Below are 22,429 nucleotides of genomic sequence, written 5' to 3'. Positions count from 1 at the left end.
ATTAATATATTTAGTTTAATTAGTCGAGGGAAAAGAAAACTCGTAGAAGTCAGAACAAGATCGGCGGCTGGTCTTTTAGCTTTTGAGCTTTTGGCTAAGATACCAAAGTCATTCGATGTCTTTATAATTACTGCTGTCAATGTACGTATACTTCCCTAGCGCATATATATATATATATATATATATATATAATATATATATTAGCCGTGGTTTATCATGCAAAGCACGTTTGCCATATTTGTCTAATTAAAAGAAGAAATAAAATTTCTGAAAATAATGTGTTCAAACATCAAATAAAGTGTGACTCTTTACATGTAGCACAGAATCTTGAGTAATTGAATTAGTTATTGGAAAGTACTAGTTTGTCCCTCACTTTGTCCTTTCACTTTGATCGCTTGTGTATTTAATTTTTTTTTACTTAATGATTAAGGAAGTGATTTTTAATATATTGATGTATTTTTTATGTTTTAAAAATATTCAAAAAATGAAAAAATGAATTTTTTTTTATCAGTAAAAGAAAGATATTATATATATGAATGAAATAGACATAGTCCTTGCACACAGGAAGTATACATAAGAACTCGTAGCTACATTCTAAAGACGGTAAAATAAAGACAAGAATTCTTGAACATTATCCCCATGTAATACAATAGTGGAAAACCAACACATTAGAGTATGGAGAAAAAAATTCTTCAACTCCGTCATTGAGCGTTCTTTATCTTCAAAGCAATGTGCATTCCTTTCCGTCTAAATACACCACATAATACACAACAGAATCATCTTCCATACTGCTACCACTTGATGACTGCCTTGCATGTTTGGCCAACAACCCAACAAATCCACCACCCTCATAGGCATAACCCAAACAACATCAACCCTTAGAAAGATTTCATCCCACAACACCCTTGTTAACTCATAGTGTAATAATAGATGGTCCGCAGATTCTCCATTCTTTTTGCACATGTAACCCCAATCCAATCCAACACTACCCAAGCTCTCTTTCTCAAATTTTATGTGGTCAATATCTTCCCAAGAGTAGCACTCCATACAAAAAAAGTTACTTTCGAAAGCACACGGGACCTCCAGATACTCTTCCAAGGAAACTGAATACTACCAAGTTATGTTGTTAAGATGCTGTAATACGCCTTCACTGTGCATATCTTGTGGTTATTAAGCTGCCACTTCAACTATCTCGTTGTGCCGTAGGAAACTCCATCGAGTATAATAAGCTGAAAAATTCTGAAACTATAGGTAATTCCCAATCATGAAAATCTCTAATAAAAAGAACATTCCATTGCTGCACACCATGAGAGTATACACGCACATCCGCCACTGAAACTTTCCCATTAACTGCAATACAATATAGGGCCGAAAAAGCCATTTCCAATGCATAATCTCCACACCACACGTCCCGCCAAAATCTGATACAAGCGCCCTCACCAACTACAAAGCGTATTTGATTTACAAAACTCGGCCATCCCTTCCTTATGTACTTCTATAAACCCACACCATACCTTCATCTCACTTCCTTAGAGCCCCAACTACCCCAATCGACCCCATATCTAGCATCAATAGTTTCCTTTCACAATGATCTCCTCTCCAAGTGATATCTCCAGAGCCATTTTCCTAATAAAATTTTATTAAAAATTCTCAAGTTACAGACTCCCAACCCCCCATTCACAACTGAGGCACATACAGTTTTCCATCTAACAAGATGGAACTTCTTCTCCTCCCACATGCCTCCCCATAAAAATGTCCTGAAGAGTTTCTCCACTCTGTTCACCACCCCTACAAGCACAGGAAACAAAGATAGAAAATATGTAGGGAGGTTAGTGAGTATACTCTTGATAAGGGTAAGGCGACCCCCTTTTGATAAATACACTCATTTCCAACCAGCCAGCTTTTTCTCTATCTTTTCCACTACTTCATCCCATATAGCTCTATTCTTGAAAGTCGCTCCCAACAGGAGGCCCATATATTTCATTGGGAGCGAGGATACCTTACAATCCAAAAGGCTTGCCAAACCTAGGATATTAGAGACCTCACCCACATGAACCATCTCAGATTTGCCCAGATTCACTTTTAACCCTGACACTGCTTCAAAGCAAAGTAGCAAAGCTCGTAAAGTTTGGATCTGGCTACTAGTCGCTTCACAAAATACTAACGTGTCATCTGCAAAAAGAAGATGTGAGATGATAATGGAACCACCAGAACCATTGCCCACCTGAAATCCCGATAAGAAACCTCCCCCAACAATAGCCTGCACCATCCTACTTAAAGCTTCAATAACTATAACAAATAGAAGAGGAGATAGAGGATCTCCCTGCCGCAAGCCCTGCGAACTGTCAAAAAGACCAGCAGGTGTGCCATTAACCAGAACCGAGCGGTTGAAATACAATGACGCATCCATGCAATCCACCTATCCCCAAAACCAGTTCTCTCAAGCAAATATAAGAGAAAATCCCAATTCACATGATCGTATGCCTTCTCCATGTCAAGCTTGCACAAAACACCTGAACCTCCCTCCCATAATTTGTAGTCCAAACACTCATTTGCAATGAGTACTGAATCAAGGATTTGTCTCCCTCGAATGAAGGCGTTTTGGGACTTGGAGACAATATGTTCCAACACCAGACTAAGCCGGTTAGCAAGTGCCTTCGAAATAATCTTGTAAACGCTACTAACCAGACTTATAGGCCGAAAGTCTTCAATAGATGATGCCCCATGTTTCTTGGGAATGAGAGCAATAAAGGTCGCATTCAGTGACTTTTCAAACTTTTGGAAAGAATGAAATTCATTGAAAACCTGCACAACATCACCTATTACTATGTCCCAGCAGGTTTGAAAGAAACCCATTGTAAACCCATCCGGTCCCGGCCTTTTATCCTTAGCCATACCCGAAATGACCTTATAAATCTCTTCTTCACCAAAAGGTCTCTCCAACACACTTACACTTTGCGGGTCAATTGCCTCAAAATGCAAAGCATCAATCTTTGACCTCCGAGGAACCGATTCTGAGAGAAGGGTCTCATAGTACTGAACTAGATGGTTTTCTAGCTCGGGTGGAGAAGCTAGTACTTAAAACCCTGATTTAAGAGACTCAATGGCATTGTTACACCTATGTGAATTGGCTACTTTGTGAAAGAACTTCGTACACCTATCACCTTCTTTCAACCAAAGAGCCCTGGATTTTTTACGCCATGAAGTCTCCTCTGACAACAAAACCCTTTCCAGATTTGCCATAACCATGCCCTTCCTCAATGCCACATCTTCCGAATTATCTCCCAAGAACTCTTTCTCTTCTAAGTCTTACAGTTCCTCCATCAGTGTACCCTTCTGATTGTCAATGTGACCAAACACCTCCAAATTCCACTTCCTCAAGTCTTGATTAAGAGCCTTCAATTTTCCTGCAAGAATGTAACTAGGGGTACAAATAAACTGATACGAAGCCTACAAGCACGTACCATCTCTACAAACCCATTCTCTGTAAGCCACATGTTTTCAAACTTGAAATATTTGTGCCCCTTGTGAATACCCCCACAATCCAAAAGGATAGGAAAATGATCTGAACCACCATGCACGGCTGAGTCTATGCACTCCCCGACAACAACCCACCTTGCGACAACAGATGATCAGCCCTCACGATCTCCACCGCAACAACATCCTCTGTGATCTCGCCATCCTCCAAAACTCTTCTCCTGAAAGACTACCAGCACACCGTTAAGCTCAACCACGACCAGTGGTTCTTTCTGTGCCGGTGGGAAGACAGGCACGGCATTTATCGGCTCCATTGGAGAATGACTCGGCAGCTAGACCGATATTTCGGTCTCCAGCTGCTTAGCCCGCCAGGTTTTTGGGCCTACGGCTTGGCCCAGAGCCAAGCCCATATCGGCCGACGAGCCTTTACCAAAACCAGGCCCAGGTTTCTCGAAGCCCACCAACGGGCCCAACTCTACCCCTGAATCACGGCCCAAACCATTCTCTTTACTAACACCCGAAACACAGCCCATACCCACTCTCAATACCTCCTTGCCTTTAACGCAGCGTTTCAACCAATCTATTTCCTCTAATAAATTCCCAACTTTTTTCTCCATCTCCCCCAGCACCCGTAAAATTTTTTCCTGATTTGGCCCCAACAGTACACTACCATGCACGATCTCTGCACTTCCCACGCCTGGCAACCCAACACTCACTGGTCAAACCTGGTTCTTCTGTGTTTGGAGTGCCTGATTGTACGACTGCGCCCCAACTGCCGTCCACGAAGGAGCACCACCACCACCCCTAACCATCTTCAGGTTCCCATCCTGAACCATACCACCTCTGTTTCTCACACTCGAAACAGAGGAAGGAGGACTGAGCTCCTTAAGAGTAACACCAAAGTTCCTCCACCTGTCTCCCTTCCTTCCTTCCGGCACTAATAGCATACCTCTCATTTTTTCATGCCCAAATTCTGAATTGCAGATAAAATACTCGTTGTTGTTACAACCTTTCCTCACCATTAAAACATTATTTCCCTTTCTACAAGTTCTCAAGAACTCTACAGGTCCCAAAGTAGCTGCACACTCCCTAACCATTGAACCCAACCATCCCAGGGCTTCATGGTCCAAAGAAATGTATTTCACCCCACGACGGCTGCTCTCAATGATTCTCCACCACTTATCATTCTCCTTTCTAAACTCAAAAACTTTCTGATCAATAACCACCTCCCTACACAACCCCATCCTAACCAACCAACACAATAACTCAACCTGGACTAATGCCCTAATCACCACAATATGTTGTTGCCATTAACACAACACTACCAACAGCAAGCAAAAAAACACGCAAAGGAAGAAGAAATGTACGGAGAGAAAACTTTTTGAAATGGAGATGTTCTTTAAATGAAATGAAAAAAATAAAAAGGGAAGTTTGTGCTAGGTGGCACACCCCGCGGTCATTGCTGAGTGGCAGCCTAGCATAACTCTTAGTTATTAGTTTACAATCATCAAGATTGAAAGAGTACATAAGATTGATTAGTAAATGAGTAATACTACTCATCATCTCATAATGTACCATTAATGCATAGGAGCATAAAACTTAATATAAGCAAGCATCTATGAATTAAATTTAAATTATGTTAAAAACTCTAATTATATAGATGGTTTTACTTTATTAAAAATATTTAGCAAAACTTCATCATTTATTTAATGATGAAAGATTAGTATTTTATAAATTAAAGTTGATTTTAAATGTATGATATGATATTTATATTTTAATTATCTATTTTAAGTTAGTTTATTTTCAATGTTTTAACTTCCATTGTTGGTTCAAATCTAAAGACTCAAGATGAAGGGTTGGGATTTAAAGTCTCAAACCCTAGCTTTCCCCTCACTTTCCCCTCTTCCTTCTCTCTCCTCCCTCCCTCCAGCCCACGCCCCTCTCCCTCTCGATCTCTCTTCTCCTTGGCTCCTCCTAGCAACGTCAGCCGCCGTTGCCGCACCACCACCAGGCCTAATCACCGGCAACCTTCCCCATGCTGATCTCCTCCCCACAGATCTCTCTCTCTCTCTCTCTCTCTCTCTCTCTCTCTCCCTCCCCCCCTCGGCAACAGGCCGAAGCCCGTAGCCTTCTCTCTTCCTCCCCCTTTGATTTCCCTCCACCGCGCTGCTGTGAGTAGCTCCTCCCACATGCTTCGACTGCCACCTCTCCCTCACGACGCAGTAACCCGATCTGACTCATTCTCTCACGAAGCCTTTCTCTATCTCTCGGGTTCTTGCCGTTGCATGACCTAGCTAGATTCCCTACAGCCCACGACGCCGCGACCAGCCCTCCGCAGCACCTCCATGCCCAGCCAAGCCTCTGCCTCTCCCTTGCTCTGTTGTATCCCACGCCCAAGCCCTTGGAACCCCAACGCCACCATGCTTCTCCCCTTACCGCCACCACAGGGTCACCACGAGGATTTATGTGTGGTCTGAAATTCTTCAAAACCAGATAGACAAAAAACGTAATGAGATGAAGCAAGACAGGGGCATAAATAGAAAAAAGTGATATCTCTTATATAGTGTCTATATGAGATGAACATGAATGAATAGTAATTCGTGTTTAACATTTTTTATCCTACTTTTTGAGAGGGAGATGGCGTGTGGCTGGAGGAAGGGAGGGAGGGAGGGAGGAGAGACAGGGAAGAGGGAAAAGTGAGGGGAAAAGCTAGGGTTTGAGGCTTTAAATCTCAACCCTTCATCTTGAGTCTACAGATTTGATTCAATAGTGGAGATTAAAACACTGAAAATAAACTAACTTAAAGTAGATAATTAAAATATAAATATCATATCATACATTTAAAATTAACTTTAATTTATAAAATACTAATCTATCATCATTAAATAAATGGTGAAGTTTTGCTAAATATTTTTAAGAGAGTAAAACCATATAAATAATGAGAGTTTTTGACATATTATAATATTTTTAGGACTTCCAAAAGCAAGTGAGAATACATAAGAAGTGTTGAGAATGTTTGTGAATGGTAATGAAAAAAGTAATGAAAAAGTAATAATAGAATATTGAATAGTAGTAAAAAGTAGATGAAAAATAATGAATAGTAATGAATAGTAGAAAAAGTATGTGAAAAGTAATAATAAAGTAAATAATAGTAGTGAGAGTGTTTGAGAGTATTTGAGGTACTTTTGGCTGCCAAACAAGGAGTTTAATGATAAAAGAACGTGAGAGCAACATAAGAATAAAAGACTCGGTATTTTTTTAAGTGCTCCCTGAGTCATTTAGTAATGTGGTTGAGTTTTTATTAATCGTGAGATTATTTTTTTATTCATGCAATCAAATTTTGGAAATTATCTTTTCTTGCCATAATTTGAGTATATTTTATTATTCTTGAAAATGCAGAAACAGGGAGGGTAGATTTGCTTTCTACATTTTCTGCATGGTTGGAAGTAACATGACATACATGCATTGATCTCTATCGTCAAATATGGTTAATTTGTAGAGCTGAAATTTCCATGCAGAGCTTTAACATGTGACCATGATTGATCTTTCACATAATGATCAACCCAAAGGAAATATTTGGAGATACTGCAGTTGCAACAAACTCTTCTTGTTAAAGTAAAGAAATATGAAATTCATTGATGCTTGCTTATATTAGGTTTTATGCTCCTATGCATTACACTTTTTACTAATCAATCTTACGTACTCGTTCAATTTTGATGATTGTGAACTAACAACTAATTCAATTATTCAAAATTTTGTCTTACATGTAAGGAGTTACACTTTATTTACTGTTTGAACACATTATTTTCAAGAATTTTATTTTTTCTTTCAATTAGGCAAATGTGGCAAACGTGTTTTGCACGTTTAACCACTACTAGTGTGTATATATATATATGTACGTACTTTCTACGTAGCTATATACGAGATTTGTCCACTTTATTCATGCATGGCCACTTTCGAAGATACTTCGATCATTTTGTGAAGTAATCATTAACCAAAGTAGCGGACTATTATAAACATTTGAATTATTCAATATTCACACTGTTATGCTATTGGGCACTCCTCTGCAGGTAACCCCAGGCCCTGAGCTCGGCATGAGCAGCTCATATGGTGAAATCCCTGCCCCAAATCTGTTCCTAAGGTTTATATCAGAGTTTTTCTTCTCAATTTCCTTTTCAATTCTTCTTATCTCCATTGAAAATCTGTAAAATGCCTCAATGATCTCAGTGTCTCCCGACCAGGTCGATAAATCTTTCCTCACTCCTATATATTCTTCGTCAGGTGAGTGTGATGAAATTATATCAATCACAGCCATATATTTCGTTGTTTGACTCCAACTTGGCAAAGAGGATAAGAAATATCCCTGCGGATCAGAGACAAAAAGTTTGTACTCAGGATCATTCTCTTTTGGTATGAGTTGTCGCATTAATGGTGGTCGTGTTGGGACGTAACCACCATAAGGGTACTGCCCAAAGTTCAATGCTGCATGCTGAGCTGATGCGAGCCAGATTATTGTGGTGATTATGGAGGTAAGATCATCAGGAGTAGAGAGTTTTGGCCACCAACTAGCATGTCGCAGATCAGCATGGCCCACATTGATCGACTCATTGTACCAAGTTTGAAGCTCCAAATCTGAACAGACTGCATTTGCATCTGTGTAGTAGTAACCCACATAAGTCTGAACCAAGTCTTCAATTGCAGACCATATGAGGAGCCCATCTGTTGCATAAGGATAATCTTCAATGAGTAGTCTTAGGCCATGGGCTTGAGTTTGGTCTGGTACCGCTACTCCTCTACATGGAGAGGAAATTAGAGTTAAATCTAAAGACAATCAACTTTAGTGAGGAAATCAGTAATTCAAAGGATTTAAAGCAGTTCATATCTCAAACCTTCTAATGAGATCTGCGGGAAGGTTTTCTTGGTCAAAGCGCCACCAGTTCCCGTAGGCAGCACAGCTAATCTGCATGCAATATTTGCCGGCTGTGAAGTTCGTCTCGATGATACCTCCGGCATTGATGAGAGTTTCACGGGCCATTGCGTTTATCTTCAATGTGTATCGCATGTGAGGATCCAAAAGTTTGTATATGGGGTGCATCACACTCAGCTGTCGGTGAGCAGCTATTATTAATGGTTCCATGCATGCATGGGTGCGCAACCTGTTTAATCATTGGCAATCAATTAATCTTCCTTGGTTAGGAAAGTGAGTGGATCATATCTCTTGACATGATCACGGGCAAAGGTCAGGTTTAGATTATTTTTGTATATACATATAGGGAGCTAGGTGGGTTTTGCATATATACCAGTGATGAACAAGTTGATGAACACCAGAATCGTTGGAGCAGACATGAGCTTTTCCAAGCTGCCAGAGCCAATGTGTGGTAGCATCTACAGGAGGTGTGAGGACCTGGTTTGGAGAAGAATTTGGATCCACTGCTGGAAGGCTGAGCTCGATAGCAATAGGCTTTAATGTTCCCATTGGGGTTAAGAAGAAGATTGTGCGAGTTGCATAGGCTTTACGGTCTTCAAGACTGTTTATTTGGTTGAGAAATGGGAGATACATGTCATGATAGTCTAGTATGAACAACTTATTCTCTTCCATTGCCTGAAAAAGTATATTAAAAAGTTGATGATCAGATATCAAAAAGAAGAAGAAGTGTTTGTTGTTGTTAACTGTATTGAGAAAATGAACTCATGTATTTCTTTTGTGCTACAAATAATTTCTTGCAAGTATCGTTACCTGTTGTACCGACATCCCATTTAGATGGCCTTCAATATGTTCTTCTCTGAGTGCTGATTCTTGTGCACCGTAGATGGAGGGATCCAATTTGCTTTTAGGTGGAAAATCCTATATATTGTTTTGTACATTCGCGAGAAGAAATTAATTAAATAGTCTCAGTGGGAAAAGCCTATGCCATAACCATATATTGCTATTTTTTTTTTTTTTTTAAGGCGTTATCATTGTGCTGTATGCAGTTGTAATTACCTTGAGAATTTCTATGCTTAAAGGGTTTATCCCTGCGAGAGCTTGACGGCTAAATTCATCATCCCGTAACCAACAAGATGTATCCCCTGAAACCAGATCAAGGTTCTCACATATATAAATACTAAATATATATATAGAATTGTGCTATAATTAGTAGTTTAATTTCCTTGAGGAATTACACTTTAAAAGGAGAGCAGTACACACACACACACACACATATATATATATATATATATGTAAAGAAATTCATGGAGTAGTAATGCATTCCCATCATTGCCAGTACCCATGAGATTTACTCATTAGAGCTCTGGGATTTTGTCACAGCATGTAATGGAACTATACCCTATATAATTTCTTCCAAGCATCAAGAACCTCTTCAAGGTTCCTGTAATCAATTGCAAGAATGCTGATAATTTATTCCTTATATTTTATCTAAGAGCATATAAGTACGGACACCACTTTAGTTTTGTTGTTATAGTGCCAAAAGGAGTCCTATAATTAAAATTATGCTTACTGGAGATGATCTGTGGAGGGTCAAACTTGAAGAATTCTTCTACAGAATCTTGCACCTTTCTTAAAATCTTTGGAAATGAACGCTTGATCATCTTCTCATGACTTCCATCTCGTGGCTTCATTTCATGAAGAGTCCTCTCTTTGTAGAGGCTGTTAAGATCAGAAAAACATTTGAAAACATCATCACTCTTTGCGACAGTTAAGGACGGGATTATATTCCGGAGTATTCCCTTCAACTTCCCCAGATTGAAAGCATCTCTTTTGCCCTTCTCCAGCACTTCATCTCTCGGCACGTATATAGACTGGGAGGCATTCAGACGCGACTCTTGATTTATATCTGTGCCATTCATGAAATATGCATGAACGAGAACTCAGAAATTTTCACAAATCTTACAACTGATCATCGATCTTGTTGTAAAATAAGCAAAGATTCTACAACCCAATTAGGAAGTGAACATGAATTTCCAGGATTAATTGCATGATCTGTCGTACTTTTTAAGTGATAGACTCACCTGTATCAGTAGGAGGCCGTCCAGTACGACAACGTCTTGGATGAGGGTTCTTTTGACCTCCAAGGGTTGGCCTCACGTATTCGATTCCCTGGTCTGGATTGCCTAAGTCGTTGTATACGTCGTAGTCGTATACTCTGTCAGAAGGTATCCTGAGTCCTTTTCCATCACCCTGAAGTTCCCTCAGTTCTTCATCTCTTAGCTCCTTGAGTCCCGCTGGAGTTTCCCAGGGCAAATACGCCTGCCACATGTAAATCACATCCCCAAAATCAAGATGAATGGTTTTTCTTTTTCTTCAAAGGAAAAATATTCATGAGTTTCCCCATTTTCAGCATAAACAACACGAAAAATTAAACAACCATTCAAGCAACATACATGATGATCATTGTACAGTAGAATATAGATCTTTGTTGGGCTTTTATGTGCGAGACTGATTGTGTATGTGACAATCTGGTATGATTATCCAGCTCTAATTTTTTTACAACTTCCATACAGACATGCATATTATCAAACTACATAAATCCTATATCTAGTGTGATTAATTTCACTTTTTATTTTACTTTTATCACTTAGGCTATGTTATTATTTATTAGTATTCATAATTTTATTTCTTATTATTATTTATAAATTATCTAAAATCACCTGAAAAGAGCATCACAGTCAATGTTGTCGTTGATATGAAACGAATTTATAAATAACGTGCGTGGTGATAGTTAATTGGTTACACATATAGAATCATTTAGGGACCATCATGTCTGCACTAAATTCCAACTGAAGAGATACTCGTACGTACAGAAAGACATCACTACCAATCAATTCATTAGATTATCTTAGCTTATTTTATTATTATTTATAAATTTTAAATTTTAAATTTTATTATTATTTACGAATCATCAGAATTGACGTCGATTTTCATCTAAATCCAAACTTTCCAAAATATTGGCCAACTTCGAGTAACTGTTTCCTTTTTCATAAGGAATAACGATAGATATAAGACTTTTTATTTTATAATTTTTTATATAATTATAATTTAAAATAAATATATTTATATAAACCAATGTTATTTTTATAAATTATTTTATAAAAATATTTTTCATTTTAAACATAATTATATAAAAAATTATAAAAAAATTGTATATCTATCATTTTCTTTTTACAAGAGTAGTGAATTTGCTTACTTGACGTGTCCCAATACAAATTGTATTTTTTTTTTTGGTTTTTTAATTTAAATATTTTTCAAACATGTTTAAATATTTTTAAAAATAAAAAAATTAATATACTAATAATCACTTTCTTAATTATTAAATAAAAAAATATTAAGAAAAAACTCAAGTATAGTATCATTTTACTTTTCACAAACTAATTAGCATGCGTACGTACGTCTTATTTAATAACAAGCAATTAATTAATTGGTTAAAATCAACAGCAAGAGCTAGCGCTGAAACAGTACTGAATCATCATGATGATCTTATATAGTTAATTACCTTATTGGACAAGAAAATTCTTTTACCGGCATAGACCTTTTCAGGCTGTACCCAAGAGTTGCACACAAACTCATGAACAACTCCTTCAATGGCGATGCTTTCCAAAAAGAATTCCTTCTGGTATTTGTTGCACACTGTGATGGCTCCTGGCACGCCGAAGTCCGACTCCACCATGAAATCAACTCTGTAAGTACTCGTCTCACCACCTGCGGTTGGTACTTTCATGGACCAGTCCAATATTGTTTCCTTGCTCATCTTTGGCTTCATCGTTCCTTCATATTATTGGGGAGAGTTGTAAGAAAGTCATCAGGAATTTACAAAAACAACATAAATAAAACATATTAAGAAGTGATCTTTATAATTACTTGGATCGATTTCAGTACTGCTAACAAGCTGAAGAACAACACCTCCCAGCTGCTTGGGATTTGAAGCATTTAACATTAACTGAGGCATCATTTCCATGAGATTTCCCATCTCATTATTCCTAATAGTGACCAGAGCTGTAACGCTCAATGCCACAAGTTTCTGATCAACATGATCAGTTTTCACCGGCGGCCGATTGTTTACATGAGTGTACTGAGCCGCGGCAGATGTTCCAGATCTGATCACTCCCAGCTGCTTCCTCAGTTGCAGTATTTTCATACGAGTAGGCCGAAAGATTGTGTGCTGAAGGGGATGGCTACGGGGAAGAGATCTTGGAAAGGGAGTAATAAAAAGCTGGCAGTCTCCCACGATAAATGCACTCATGAGGAGTTTCGTAGTCATGATTGCATTTACCATATGTGGAATAACAAACAATGCAGATAATTTATACAAGTATTAATGTTGCTATGCTTTTATAGAAAAGAGGGGTGGGGTGGGACATGATCCCATGAAAAACAATGCAGAGACCATCTGATCCTCACTCGTGAACCATGAAAAACACGTTGAGCTAGAATGGACATGATTTTTAAGAGGAGAAAATTATAATCACAAGTACTGCACACAGGTGATGTGCTATTATAGTCAAGCCAATCGAAATGCTCCGTTTGGATTCGGATGGTCTCAACCAATCACTTTTCACTTCATCTCAATATCTAAATATCATTCAAACAAAAATATTTTTCAATTTCAACTTTTTCATCTAATTATTATCTAATAATTACAATTTTCTCAGACTTCCAATTAAAACATAAAAAAATAATTCAACTTTTTCAAATTTTAAAACAAAAATTATATTCTAACAATATTATTTTAACTTTATAATATTTTTATTCAATTTTTTTCTCTTATTTTTCAAAATTCCATAAAACATCTTACTCAAACTATTTTAATATTATTAACAAATGATTTTAACTCAAACCATTTTACTACTATTATTTATAAATTCTTCATCTCATTTCAACTCGCCTGTATAACCAAATGATCGCATATTCATTATTGGTCTCTCATTAGTCTAGTAATTTCCTTTCTTTCACTTTGAATTAAGAGTTTTGATATGTACAAGTAAGTTTGCGTACCAATTTGTGTACTAATGTTGTTGTCTTCATATTCAAAATTCAAATGAGCAATGTTTTCAATAAAATCTACTTTCAGACCAATCATATTGAATGAGTGCGCGTATTAGTGCGCAGAATTGCTTACATTTAGATTTTTCCTTGAATTATTACACCTCTCTCTCTGTCTCTCTCTCTCGCCCAGCTATGTTTGGTTAGTAAAGTGATCTAAGATCATCTCAAACTATATATCTCACTACTATTCATAAATTATTCGCTATTTTTGAACTATTATTTATTATTTTTTTACTATTATTCACAGGTAATCTAATATCACCTCAACATCCAAATGTAGTTGAAATGAAATATTCCGTGAAGTGCTTTATAAGACGTTTGGATGCAAACAACTATGGCCCTACGAAACAACCACAGACAGTTTGTGTTTAACCTGAAGCCTAGACGAGGTCTCAGGCTTGTTTGGAAACACATATGTTATCTTATCTCAAAATTTTTCATAATTTTTTTAACTAAATATCACTCAAATACAAATATTTTTTAATCTCAAATCTTCACATTGTTTATCTAATCATTGCCTAATCATTACAACTTTTCTAAAATTACAAACAAAATATAAAAAATAACGTTACTTTTTCAAATTTTAAAACAAAAATTATATTAAAAAATTATATTCTAACAATATTTTAACTTATAATATTTTTTATTCAATTTTTTCTCTCTTTTCCAAAACTCTAATAAAACATCTTAACTCAAACTATTTCACTACAATTCACAAAATTCTCACCTCATCTCATTCCCTAAGCATCCCCTAGAGTATTTCAGAATTTTGTGAATAGTACTAAAATGGTTTGGGTGAGGATGCTTTATTGAATTTAGACAAATGAGATAGATGAAATTGAATAAAAATATTATAAAATTAAAATATTGTTTGAATATAATTTGTTAATATTACTTTTGTTTTGAAGTTTGTAAAAATTGTATTGATTTTTGTGTTTTATTTTGAAATTTGTAAAAATTATATTGGTTTTTGTATTGGAATAGTGATTAAGTAATAAAAGTCTTAAATTGAAAAATATTTTGTGCCTGACTGATATTTGAAAATAAATCCATAAGAAGTTTTGAGAATTCTTTGACAATCCAAACATGCGCGTATTAACGGTAAACAAGTTAAATTAGATCTTGCTTCTGATAGTTATTGTCGTAAACAAGTTAAATTAGATTCCATTATGTAATTAGATTTGTGATTATACTACTATTTTACAATTAGTTTTCAACTTCACGTGGAAAGGAGGGAAGATGATGTACAGTCTAGGATAGCTTTTAGGCCTAGATGATTTTACACCGTTTGGATTCAAAGTTGGTCTCAACTCATTTTATCTAATCATTACAATTTTTCTAAATTTTTACACAAAATATAATAAACAATTCAATTGTTTCAAATTCAAAAACAAAAAAAAATATTAAAAAATAATACTCCAACAATATTTTATTCAACTTTTATTTCAACTCACTATCTAAACCTCACTTAATGGGTTGTTTGTATACAAGAAGCATCTCAATTTATCTCATCTCATTTCATTTAATCATTATAACTTTTTCAAACTCTCACACAAAATACAATAAATAATTCCATTTTTTTCAAACCCCAAAACAAAAATAATATTAAAAAATAATATTCTAATCATATTTTATTTAATTTTCATCTCGTCTTATCTGATCTCAACTCACTATTCAAACCTCCCTAAGAGATTCCTTGATCCTCACCTCCTCCACCTTAATTATTTAATTAATAGAGAAATACTACTTACCATCTCCACACCTTACATCAACATGTAATTTTTTATTCTTATTCTTCTATATAAACATACATATTTACAAATGTCATATGAGTCCTCTCCTAGCAGGGTGAGTTTTTTCTCTCTAGGGAGAGTTAAGTCTCTTAGACGAGCTTGGCTAGTATGAAGAGGTTACAATGGAGAAGGATTTAACTAAACATTGGGAAGGCCTTTGTCTCACTGAGAAGGAAAAAGAGGAAGTGGTTTTACCTACAAACGTGACTGCCAAAACATCACAACATGGCAAGTTTTGTTTGCTGGCCATGATCATAGCAAAAAGACCAGTCAATTGAGAAACCTTTAAGTCTACCATGGCCAAGATATGGAGATGTGAGAGTTGGTTTAAATTCTCAGAAGTTGGCATGAATAATAAGTTCCTGGTCGAGTTTAACAAAAAGAAGGATCTGCAGCAAGTTATTAGAGGCAAACCTTGGTCCTTTGATAGATGGTTGTTGTGTCTGCAAGTTTTTGAAGGCAACAGATCCATAAATGAAGTACCCTTTAATAAAGAAGAGTTTTGGGTGCAGGTTTATAGCATGCCACTTGCAAGCATGACATATGAGGTTGGAGTCTAGATTGGTGAAAATATTGGTAGAGTAATAACTGTCCAGGTTGATGACAGAGAAATTGGATGGGGGAAGTTCTTGAGGATAAGGGTGGAGGTTAATATTTTAGAAGCTCTCCTCAAAGGGGTGTTTTTATCATTTGAAGGTAAGAAGACTTGGGTCCCTATCAAGTATGAAAGTCTTCCTATCTTTTGTTTTAAGTGTGGTGTGACTAAGCATGCTAAGCAAGGCTGCTCTGTCAGTTCACTTGGAGGCAATAAGCTGCAATATCGGGTGTGGATGTGAGCTCTAGTAGTGAAGGATAGTGAGAGCACAAATAAGAAATATGGGGAAGAAGACCTTCAGCACAAAGGAGAGGGACAGTCATGGATGAAGGGAAGGGGGGACAGGGTGAATGTCCAAAAAACAACACTGAGTCAATTGCAGAATTTTAGAAAACTGGTCTGCCTGATGTTGACAATGCAGCCAATTTGATGTCAACTGAAAACACACTTTCTCCTAGGATTTCTATAAAGACAACCCAGATGCTTTTTAAGGAAAGCTTGAGTGAGCTTATTTTGGATAGTTTTGAGCTGAATTTTCATGAAGGGGATGCCGGTCTGGAATGTGAAATTACCCAAGTACCCCTATAATGCAAGTTGGAAGAGGAAAGCTAGAAATAAAAGTTTTAAAAGCCTTTTAGCTGGTTTAGAGGAGAGCAATGCAAGCTGTCCAAGTGGCACCAAGAGAATGTGAAATTACCCAAGTACCCATGTAATGCAACGGAAATATCTACCAATTCACTTAACAAATTGATTAGTTGTCAAGCATGCAATTAATTTGATAAACAATCAAATACATAAAATAAATAAATTGCATAACACTAAGATTGGTATCGAAGGGAAACCCTTTAAAGAACTATTTAAAGGTAAAACCCTATGGGGCAGCCAAACTCAAGAAAATCAATCTTATTATTTGAAAACAATTACAAGTACTCATCAATTATAAAACTTTTGCAACTTGACTCTCTTACTTGCCCAGACAAACGACCCGTTTGTCTTCTACCGCGGTAGCAGCCAGAACCTCTGGCGATCTTCAAATATTGGCTTTCCTCCTAGAACTCTAGGGGCTGAAATCTAATCATACAATCCTCCACGCTCGAAGCACGATCACACTCAAAGAGAGATCATAAATATGAAAATTCACTAAGGAATTTTTTCACCAAACAATGCACTAGAAAGTGCTATAGAAAATATGTAGATCTGAATATCTAATAATCTTAACTAGTAGAATCCCTTAAATAAACTATTTGGAAAGAGTTCCAGTTTCAGTAGGATTCTGTTGACAGATAGAATCTGTCGCGAAGACGTCTCCTGACGGATTGCTGACATGTCGCGATAACTCTTCTCTGCAGTAACTGATTTTTGTTCAGCTTTTATTCTGGATAGTTTCTTGATAATTCGAAATTCTTTCTGCTTGATATCTTCTTTTTGAATCTTCTATCCAGATCACTTGATATCTCCTATCTTTTCGAACATTCAATCTTGATCAAAAGTCTTTTGAACCTTTATCTATTTAACCACTTATCTTAGAATTCAAATATTCATATATAAAGATAAAGACAAACCTTTATCTATTAATCTATTTATCTTTGAATTTAAATATTCATAGATAAAGATAAAGACAAATTACATTCATCCAATAATTCAAATAGGTCATAGTCATCTAATCCTAGCCAACAAACTTTTACATTAATAGAATGGTTACTAGATCAAGTGCAGGAGAGGCAACCCAGGTTACTAAGAAAGCAAAAAATGTGGTGATGCTTGGTGAAAGTGCAAATAGAATTGATGTGGTGGTGGCTAATGTACAACCCCACCATTTGCTATGAGTTGTCTAAATTGAAACTATCGAGGGCTTGAGAACCCTCGGACAGTGAATAAATTGCATCTCATGGTGCAAAATAAGGCTCCAACCTATGTTTTCTTAGTAAAAACAAAGTGCAATAGACTTAAAGTGGAAGCTGTCAAAAGTAAGCTGAAATTTGATAACAGCTTTGTGGTTAATTCGAAAGGGTCAAATGGAAACTTGGTCTTTCTATGGAAAGAAGAAATAGAAGTTGAGGTCCTATCTTATACACAACATCACATCTCACTGAAAGTTAAGGAAATGAAAGAGGGTGTTCCCTGGATTCTAATTGGATTCTATGGCAATCCAATCACAACAAAGAGGCATGAACGCTGGCAACTATTACAGGCTCTTACACCTACAACCTTAATAGGATGGCTGTGTGTAGGTGATTTCAATGAAATTTTGAGCTATAGAGAGAAATGTGGAGAACTTTGAGACCTTATAACCAAATGGAAACTTTTAGAGATGTTGTGAGTAGATGTGGTCTCAATGACATGGGCTATTATGGAAGGAATTTTACTTGGTCAAATGGGAGGCAAGGGGAGGCTTTCACTAAAGAAAGGTTAGACAGGGTCTTCTGCAACAATGTCTGGTCAACCTTATTTAATGACTCAAGAGTTTACACCCTCCCAACTCTTAACTCAAACCACAACCCCATATGGATTGCTATGGAACAATTGCAACCCAGTGCTTATAGACATCAAAAGCCTTTTAAATATGAGGCAAGCTAGACACTACGGGAGGATTGTTTTAAAACTGTTGATGAAGCTTGGAGGATGCCTAGAATGGCTGTAAACAAAATGCAACACACTACTGAGGGACTTAAAATCTGTAAACAGAAGCTGTCTCAATGGAGTAAGCATGATTTGGGAAATTCAAAGAGAGAAGTCAATGAAAAAATAGACTATCTCTCAAAATTACAGGAAATGAACTCAGGCCATTTAACTGAGGAGATCAAACAAGTGCAACAAGGGGTGGACAAAATTCTTGAGGTAGAAAATCTCAAGTGGAAACAAAGGGCAAAACAAAGATGGTTGAGGGAAGGTGATAGAAACATAAAATATTTCCATCAGTGTGCGTCACATAGGAGAAAAACAAATGGGATCAAAAAGCTAGTTGACAACAATGGACAAGTTACTACCTCAAGAGAGGGAATTAGTAAGTTATTCCAAAATCACTTCACATCATTGTTTTCCTCTTCCAATCCTAGCAGCATTCATTGCAACTTTGGAGTCTCGAGTTACTACAGAACATAATGAGATGCTGTCCAAACCTTATTCCCAACAAGAGGTTGAAGATGCTTTATTTCACATGAATGGCTTAAGCTCCCCAGGACAAGATGGATTCCTTGCAATCTTTTATCAAAAGCACTGGTTAGTAGTGGGACCCCAGGTGTGTGAAGCTATGTGGAATGTTCTTAACTCAAATGGCAACTTGGGTGACATAAATAGCACATTCATTACACTTATCCCAAAGAAGAAAGCTCCTACAAAAGTGACAAAGTTCAAGCCTATATCACTCTATAATGTTCTATATAAACTCATCTCTAAAGTTATAGCCAATAGATTAAAAAAGGTGCTACCTTGTATCATTTCTCCTTCTCAATCTGTTTTTGTCTCCAATAGACTAATTACTAATAATTTAGTTATTGCTTTTGAGGCTTTGCACACAATGAAATGTAAAATGGCAGGAAAAGAAGGCTATATGGCTTTAAATTTGGACATGAGCAAGGCCTATGATAGAGTGGAGTGGAGCTTTCTGAAAATAGTTTCCTATAAACTGGGTTTTTGCTGCCAATGGGTGGAACCAGTGATGAAGTGCCTTGAAACCGCTTCCTATGCCCTCCTAGTGAATGGTGACCTTCAACCAGAATTTATACCTACTCGAGGCATTAGACAAGGTGACCCACTATCACCCTATCTTTTCATCCTTTGGGCTGAAGCATTAAGCAATCTGATCTACAAAGCTGAATAAAGCAGGCTGTTATATGGGATACCAGTTACAAGAGGGCAACTAAGGATCTCTCATCTCTTTTTGCAGATGACAGCCTATTGTTTTGTAAGGCAACTGCAGTGGAATGATGTAGGTTGATAAGCCTATTAAGAACATATGAGATGGCATCTGGACAAAGACTAAACCTCGAAAAAACCTCTATCATTTTCAGCAAAAACACAGCCAGACCTACTTAAGATTACATCCTATCAATTGATGGAATGAAAACAACCATGCCTTATGAAAAATATTTAGATTTGCCCTCTGTGGTGGGTAGAAATAGAGCATTTTGGATAACATCAGTTTGAGGCTAAGCAATTATAGAGTTTAAACTCTATCTCAGGCAGGGAAATAAAATTTCATCAAAGTAGTAATCTAAACCCTCCCAACCTATACCATGAGTGTTTTTAACCTGCCAACCACCTTACTTCAGTCCATCAATAGAATCATCCAGAATTTTTGGTGGGGACAACAAGAGAATGAGCATAAAATTCACTGGATTTCCTGGAAAAGAATGGGGGCAAGCTAAGTCAGATGGGGGTTTGAGATTTAGGGATCTTGAATGCTTCAACAAAGCAATGCTCTCCAAGAAATGTTGGAGACTGATTCAAGATCCTAACTCCCTTGTAGCTAGAGTGCTAAAGGTCAAATATTTTCCTACCACGACCTTTCAGACAGTTAAAGTAGGCTCTAAGCCTTCCTTTGTGTGGAGAAGCCTTCCGGCAGCCAGACATGTAGTAGAGGCTGGTTCCTTTTGGAGGTTGGGTATAGGGTCTGAAATTCTGATCTGGAAGGACAAATTGATAGACCATGCTAACCCTAGCAAAGTCACCAGTCCAGTTAAGACCCTTGATGGCAATGCAAAAGTTGTTGAGTTGATTGACTCTGAAGCAAAGAGGTGGAAAACAGATTTGGTTCAAGAAATTTTCGAGGAGAGGGAAGCTAACTTGATCCTAAAAACTCCTATTAGTGCTATGGATACTGAGGACATAATTATTTGGCATGGGACTAAGGATGGCTCCTTTTCAATAATGAGTGCTTACCACATGGAGAAGTCTCGGGAGATGGCAGCTCAAGGCCAAGCATCAACAAGCAACAGCCTCAGAAAGGTTTGGAACAAAATTTGGCAGTTACATGTTACACCTGGTGATAAAACCTTCTTATGGAGAGCAAGTCAGGAGGCCCTTCCCACTCAATCCAATTTGTTCAAGAAGAAAGTAATGAATGACCCTCTATGTCCCACCTGTTGCAGGGAAGAAGAAAGTGTCCTATATGTTTTGTGGAGTTGTAAGGCAACCATGGATATGTGGAGTCAATGCTCTAAAAGACTACAAAAATGCATTATCCCTCAGTCCCCTATGTTACTTTTTTTTTATTCACTAACCATGGTACTGAATGCAGAAGAACTACAAGAGTTTGTGGTGGTGGCAAGGAAGTTTTGGTGGAGAAGGAACTCATTTATCTTTAACAAGGAGTTTTCTCATCCAAATTTGATTTTAAGAGAGGCAAGAACAGTGCTAGACATGTTGGCTGAGAAGGAATTTGATAAATGCAGTAGAGACAACCAGGTCTGCTCCTCAGTGGTTGTCTAGCAGGCTCCTCCATTGAACTGGTTTAAAATTAACTGGGATGGGGCAGTAGATAAGACCAATGGCTTGATTGGAATTAGAGTGGCTATTAGGGACTGCACTGGCCAGATTATTGCTACAATGAGGCAGAGGAAAAAGTTATATCCAAACCCCTTACTAGCTGAATCATATGGAGCTTTATAGGCTGTTAAATTGGGATGTGATCTTGGATTGCAACATATTGTTATCGAGGGTGATTCTTTGCAAGTCATAAAAACTCTGCTGGAAGATAGAGAAGTTTGGAGCAACTCAAGCATGTTCATGAGTGAAGCTAGGTTATGTCTTAAGAATTTTGCAAAGTGGAAAGTTTCTCATGTTATGAGAAATGGCAATCTTATAGCTCACTTACTTGCAAAAGATGCTCTTACCATTTCTGATTTCATTTTAATTATAAAGAAATCTCCTCCTTAAATTTCATCATTTTTATAATGGGATGGTTTAAGAGTTTTACCTGCACACAAAAAAAAAAAAAAAAAAATCATATTTACACATCAATATGTGTTTAAATAGAATAAAAATAATAAACTACATGTTGATGTGTGGTGTAGGAGATGATAAGTAAAATTTTTCTTTATGTAAATTGATGCTATTTTTATAAGTTATTTTACAAAAATACTCTTCATTTAAAAAATAATTGTAATAAAAAAAACTATAAAAAGGATATATCATCTTCCATTAAAGCAAAACCATTGACAACCGGCTGAGTTTTATCTCACTGTACATGTCCATGTGCATTATTGCACACGAAGTCATTCTTTGCATTTGTCGATCATGATCGGATACATCAATGGGTCATGCTACGCCTCCCAACACATTTCCGACGATGTGTTTCAAGAAGTGTATTCAACTTTTTTTTCATACATTTTTTTAATACTTTTAAACATTTTTTTTTAATAAAAATTTATAATATCATTAAAAATACTTTCTTAATCATTAAAAAAAAAAAAGTCAAGACACATTGTCTCATCGTGAACCATAGCATTTTCCTATATCAATATATGTGTACTTTATTATTTTTTCATTTTTTTTTTTTTGTATATTCTAAAGTCATCATATTCT

General features: G+C 36.8%; 1 protein-coding gene across 1 annotated transcript; it reads right to left on the bottom strand.

Annotated features, from left to right (window-relative positions):
• Positions 1 to 7,481: 7,481 nt before the first annotated feature.
• Positions 7,482 to 12,750, bottom strand: LOC121266818 (linoleate 13S-lipoxygenase 3-1, chloroplastic-like). Its single transcript, XM_041170648.1, has 9 exons — positions 12,332 to 12,750; positions 11,967 to 12,238; positions 10,486 to 10,723; positions 9,975 to 10,310; positions 9,461 to 9,546; positions 9,215 to 9,322; positions 8,778 to 9,079; positions 8,367 to 8,633; positions 7,482 to 8,270 (listed from the first exon to the last, which is right to left on the bottom strand). The coding sequence occupies exons 1-9, from the start codon at positions 12,744 to 12,746 to the stop codon at positions 7,514 to 7,516; spliced, it is 2,781 nt and encodes a 926-aa protein (XP_041026582.1). The 5' UTR covers positions 12,747 to 12,750; the 3' UTR covers positions 7,482 to 7,513.
• Between the last annotated feature and the right edge of the window lie 9,679 nt (positions 12,751 to 22,429).

The sequence above is a fragment of the Juglans microcarpa x Juglans regia genome, chromosome 5S (assembly GCF_004785595.1).
Source record: "Juglans microcarpa x Juglans regia isolate MS1-56 chromosome 5S, Jm3101_v1.0, whole genome shotgun sequence".
In the NCBI taxonomy this organism is placed as follows: Eukaryota; Viridiplantae; Streptophyta; class Magnoliopsida; order Fagales; family Juglandaceae; genus Juglans; species Juglans microcarpa x Juglans regia.
The sequence above is the reverse complement of the archived record's forward strand: the minus strand, read 5'-3'. Positions and strand labels throughout refer to the sequence as shown.

What these genes read in the sequence shown, in the direction of transcription:
- LOC121266818 (XM_041170648.1), bottom strand. Translation starts at nt 12,746, where the DNA reads ATGGTAAATGCAATCATGACTACGAAACTCCTCATGAGTGCATTTATC. An exon ending in CCCTCCACAGATCATCTCCA is followed by an intron (nt 9,547 to 9,974) that starts GTAAGCATAATT and finishes ATCTGGTTTCAG; the next exon opens with GGGATACATCTTGTTGGTTA. An exon ending in ATGGGATGTCGGTACAACAG is followed by an intron (nt 9,080 to 9,214) that starts GTAACGATACTT and finishes ATACTTTTTCAG; the next exon opens with GCAATGGAAGAGAATAAGTT.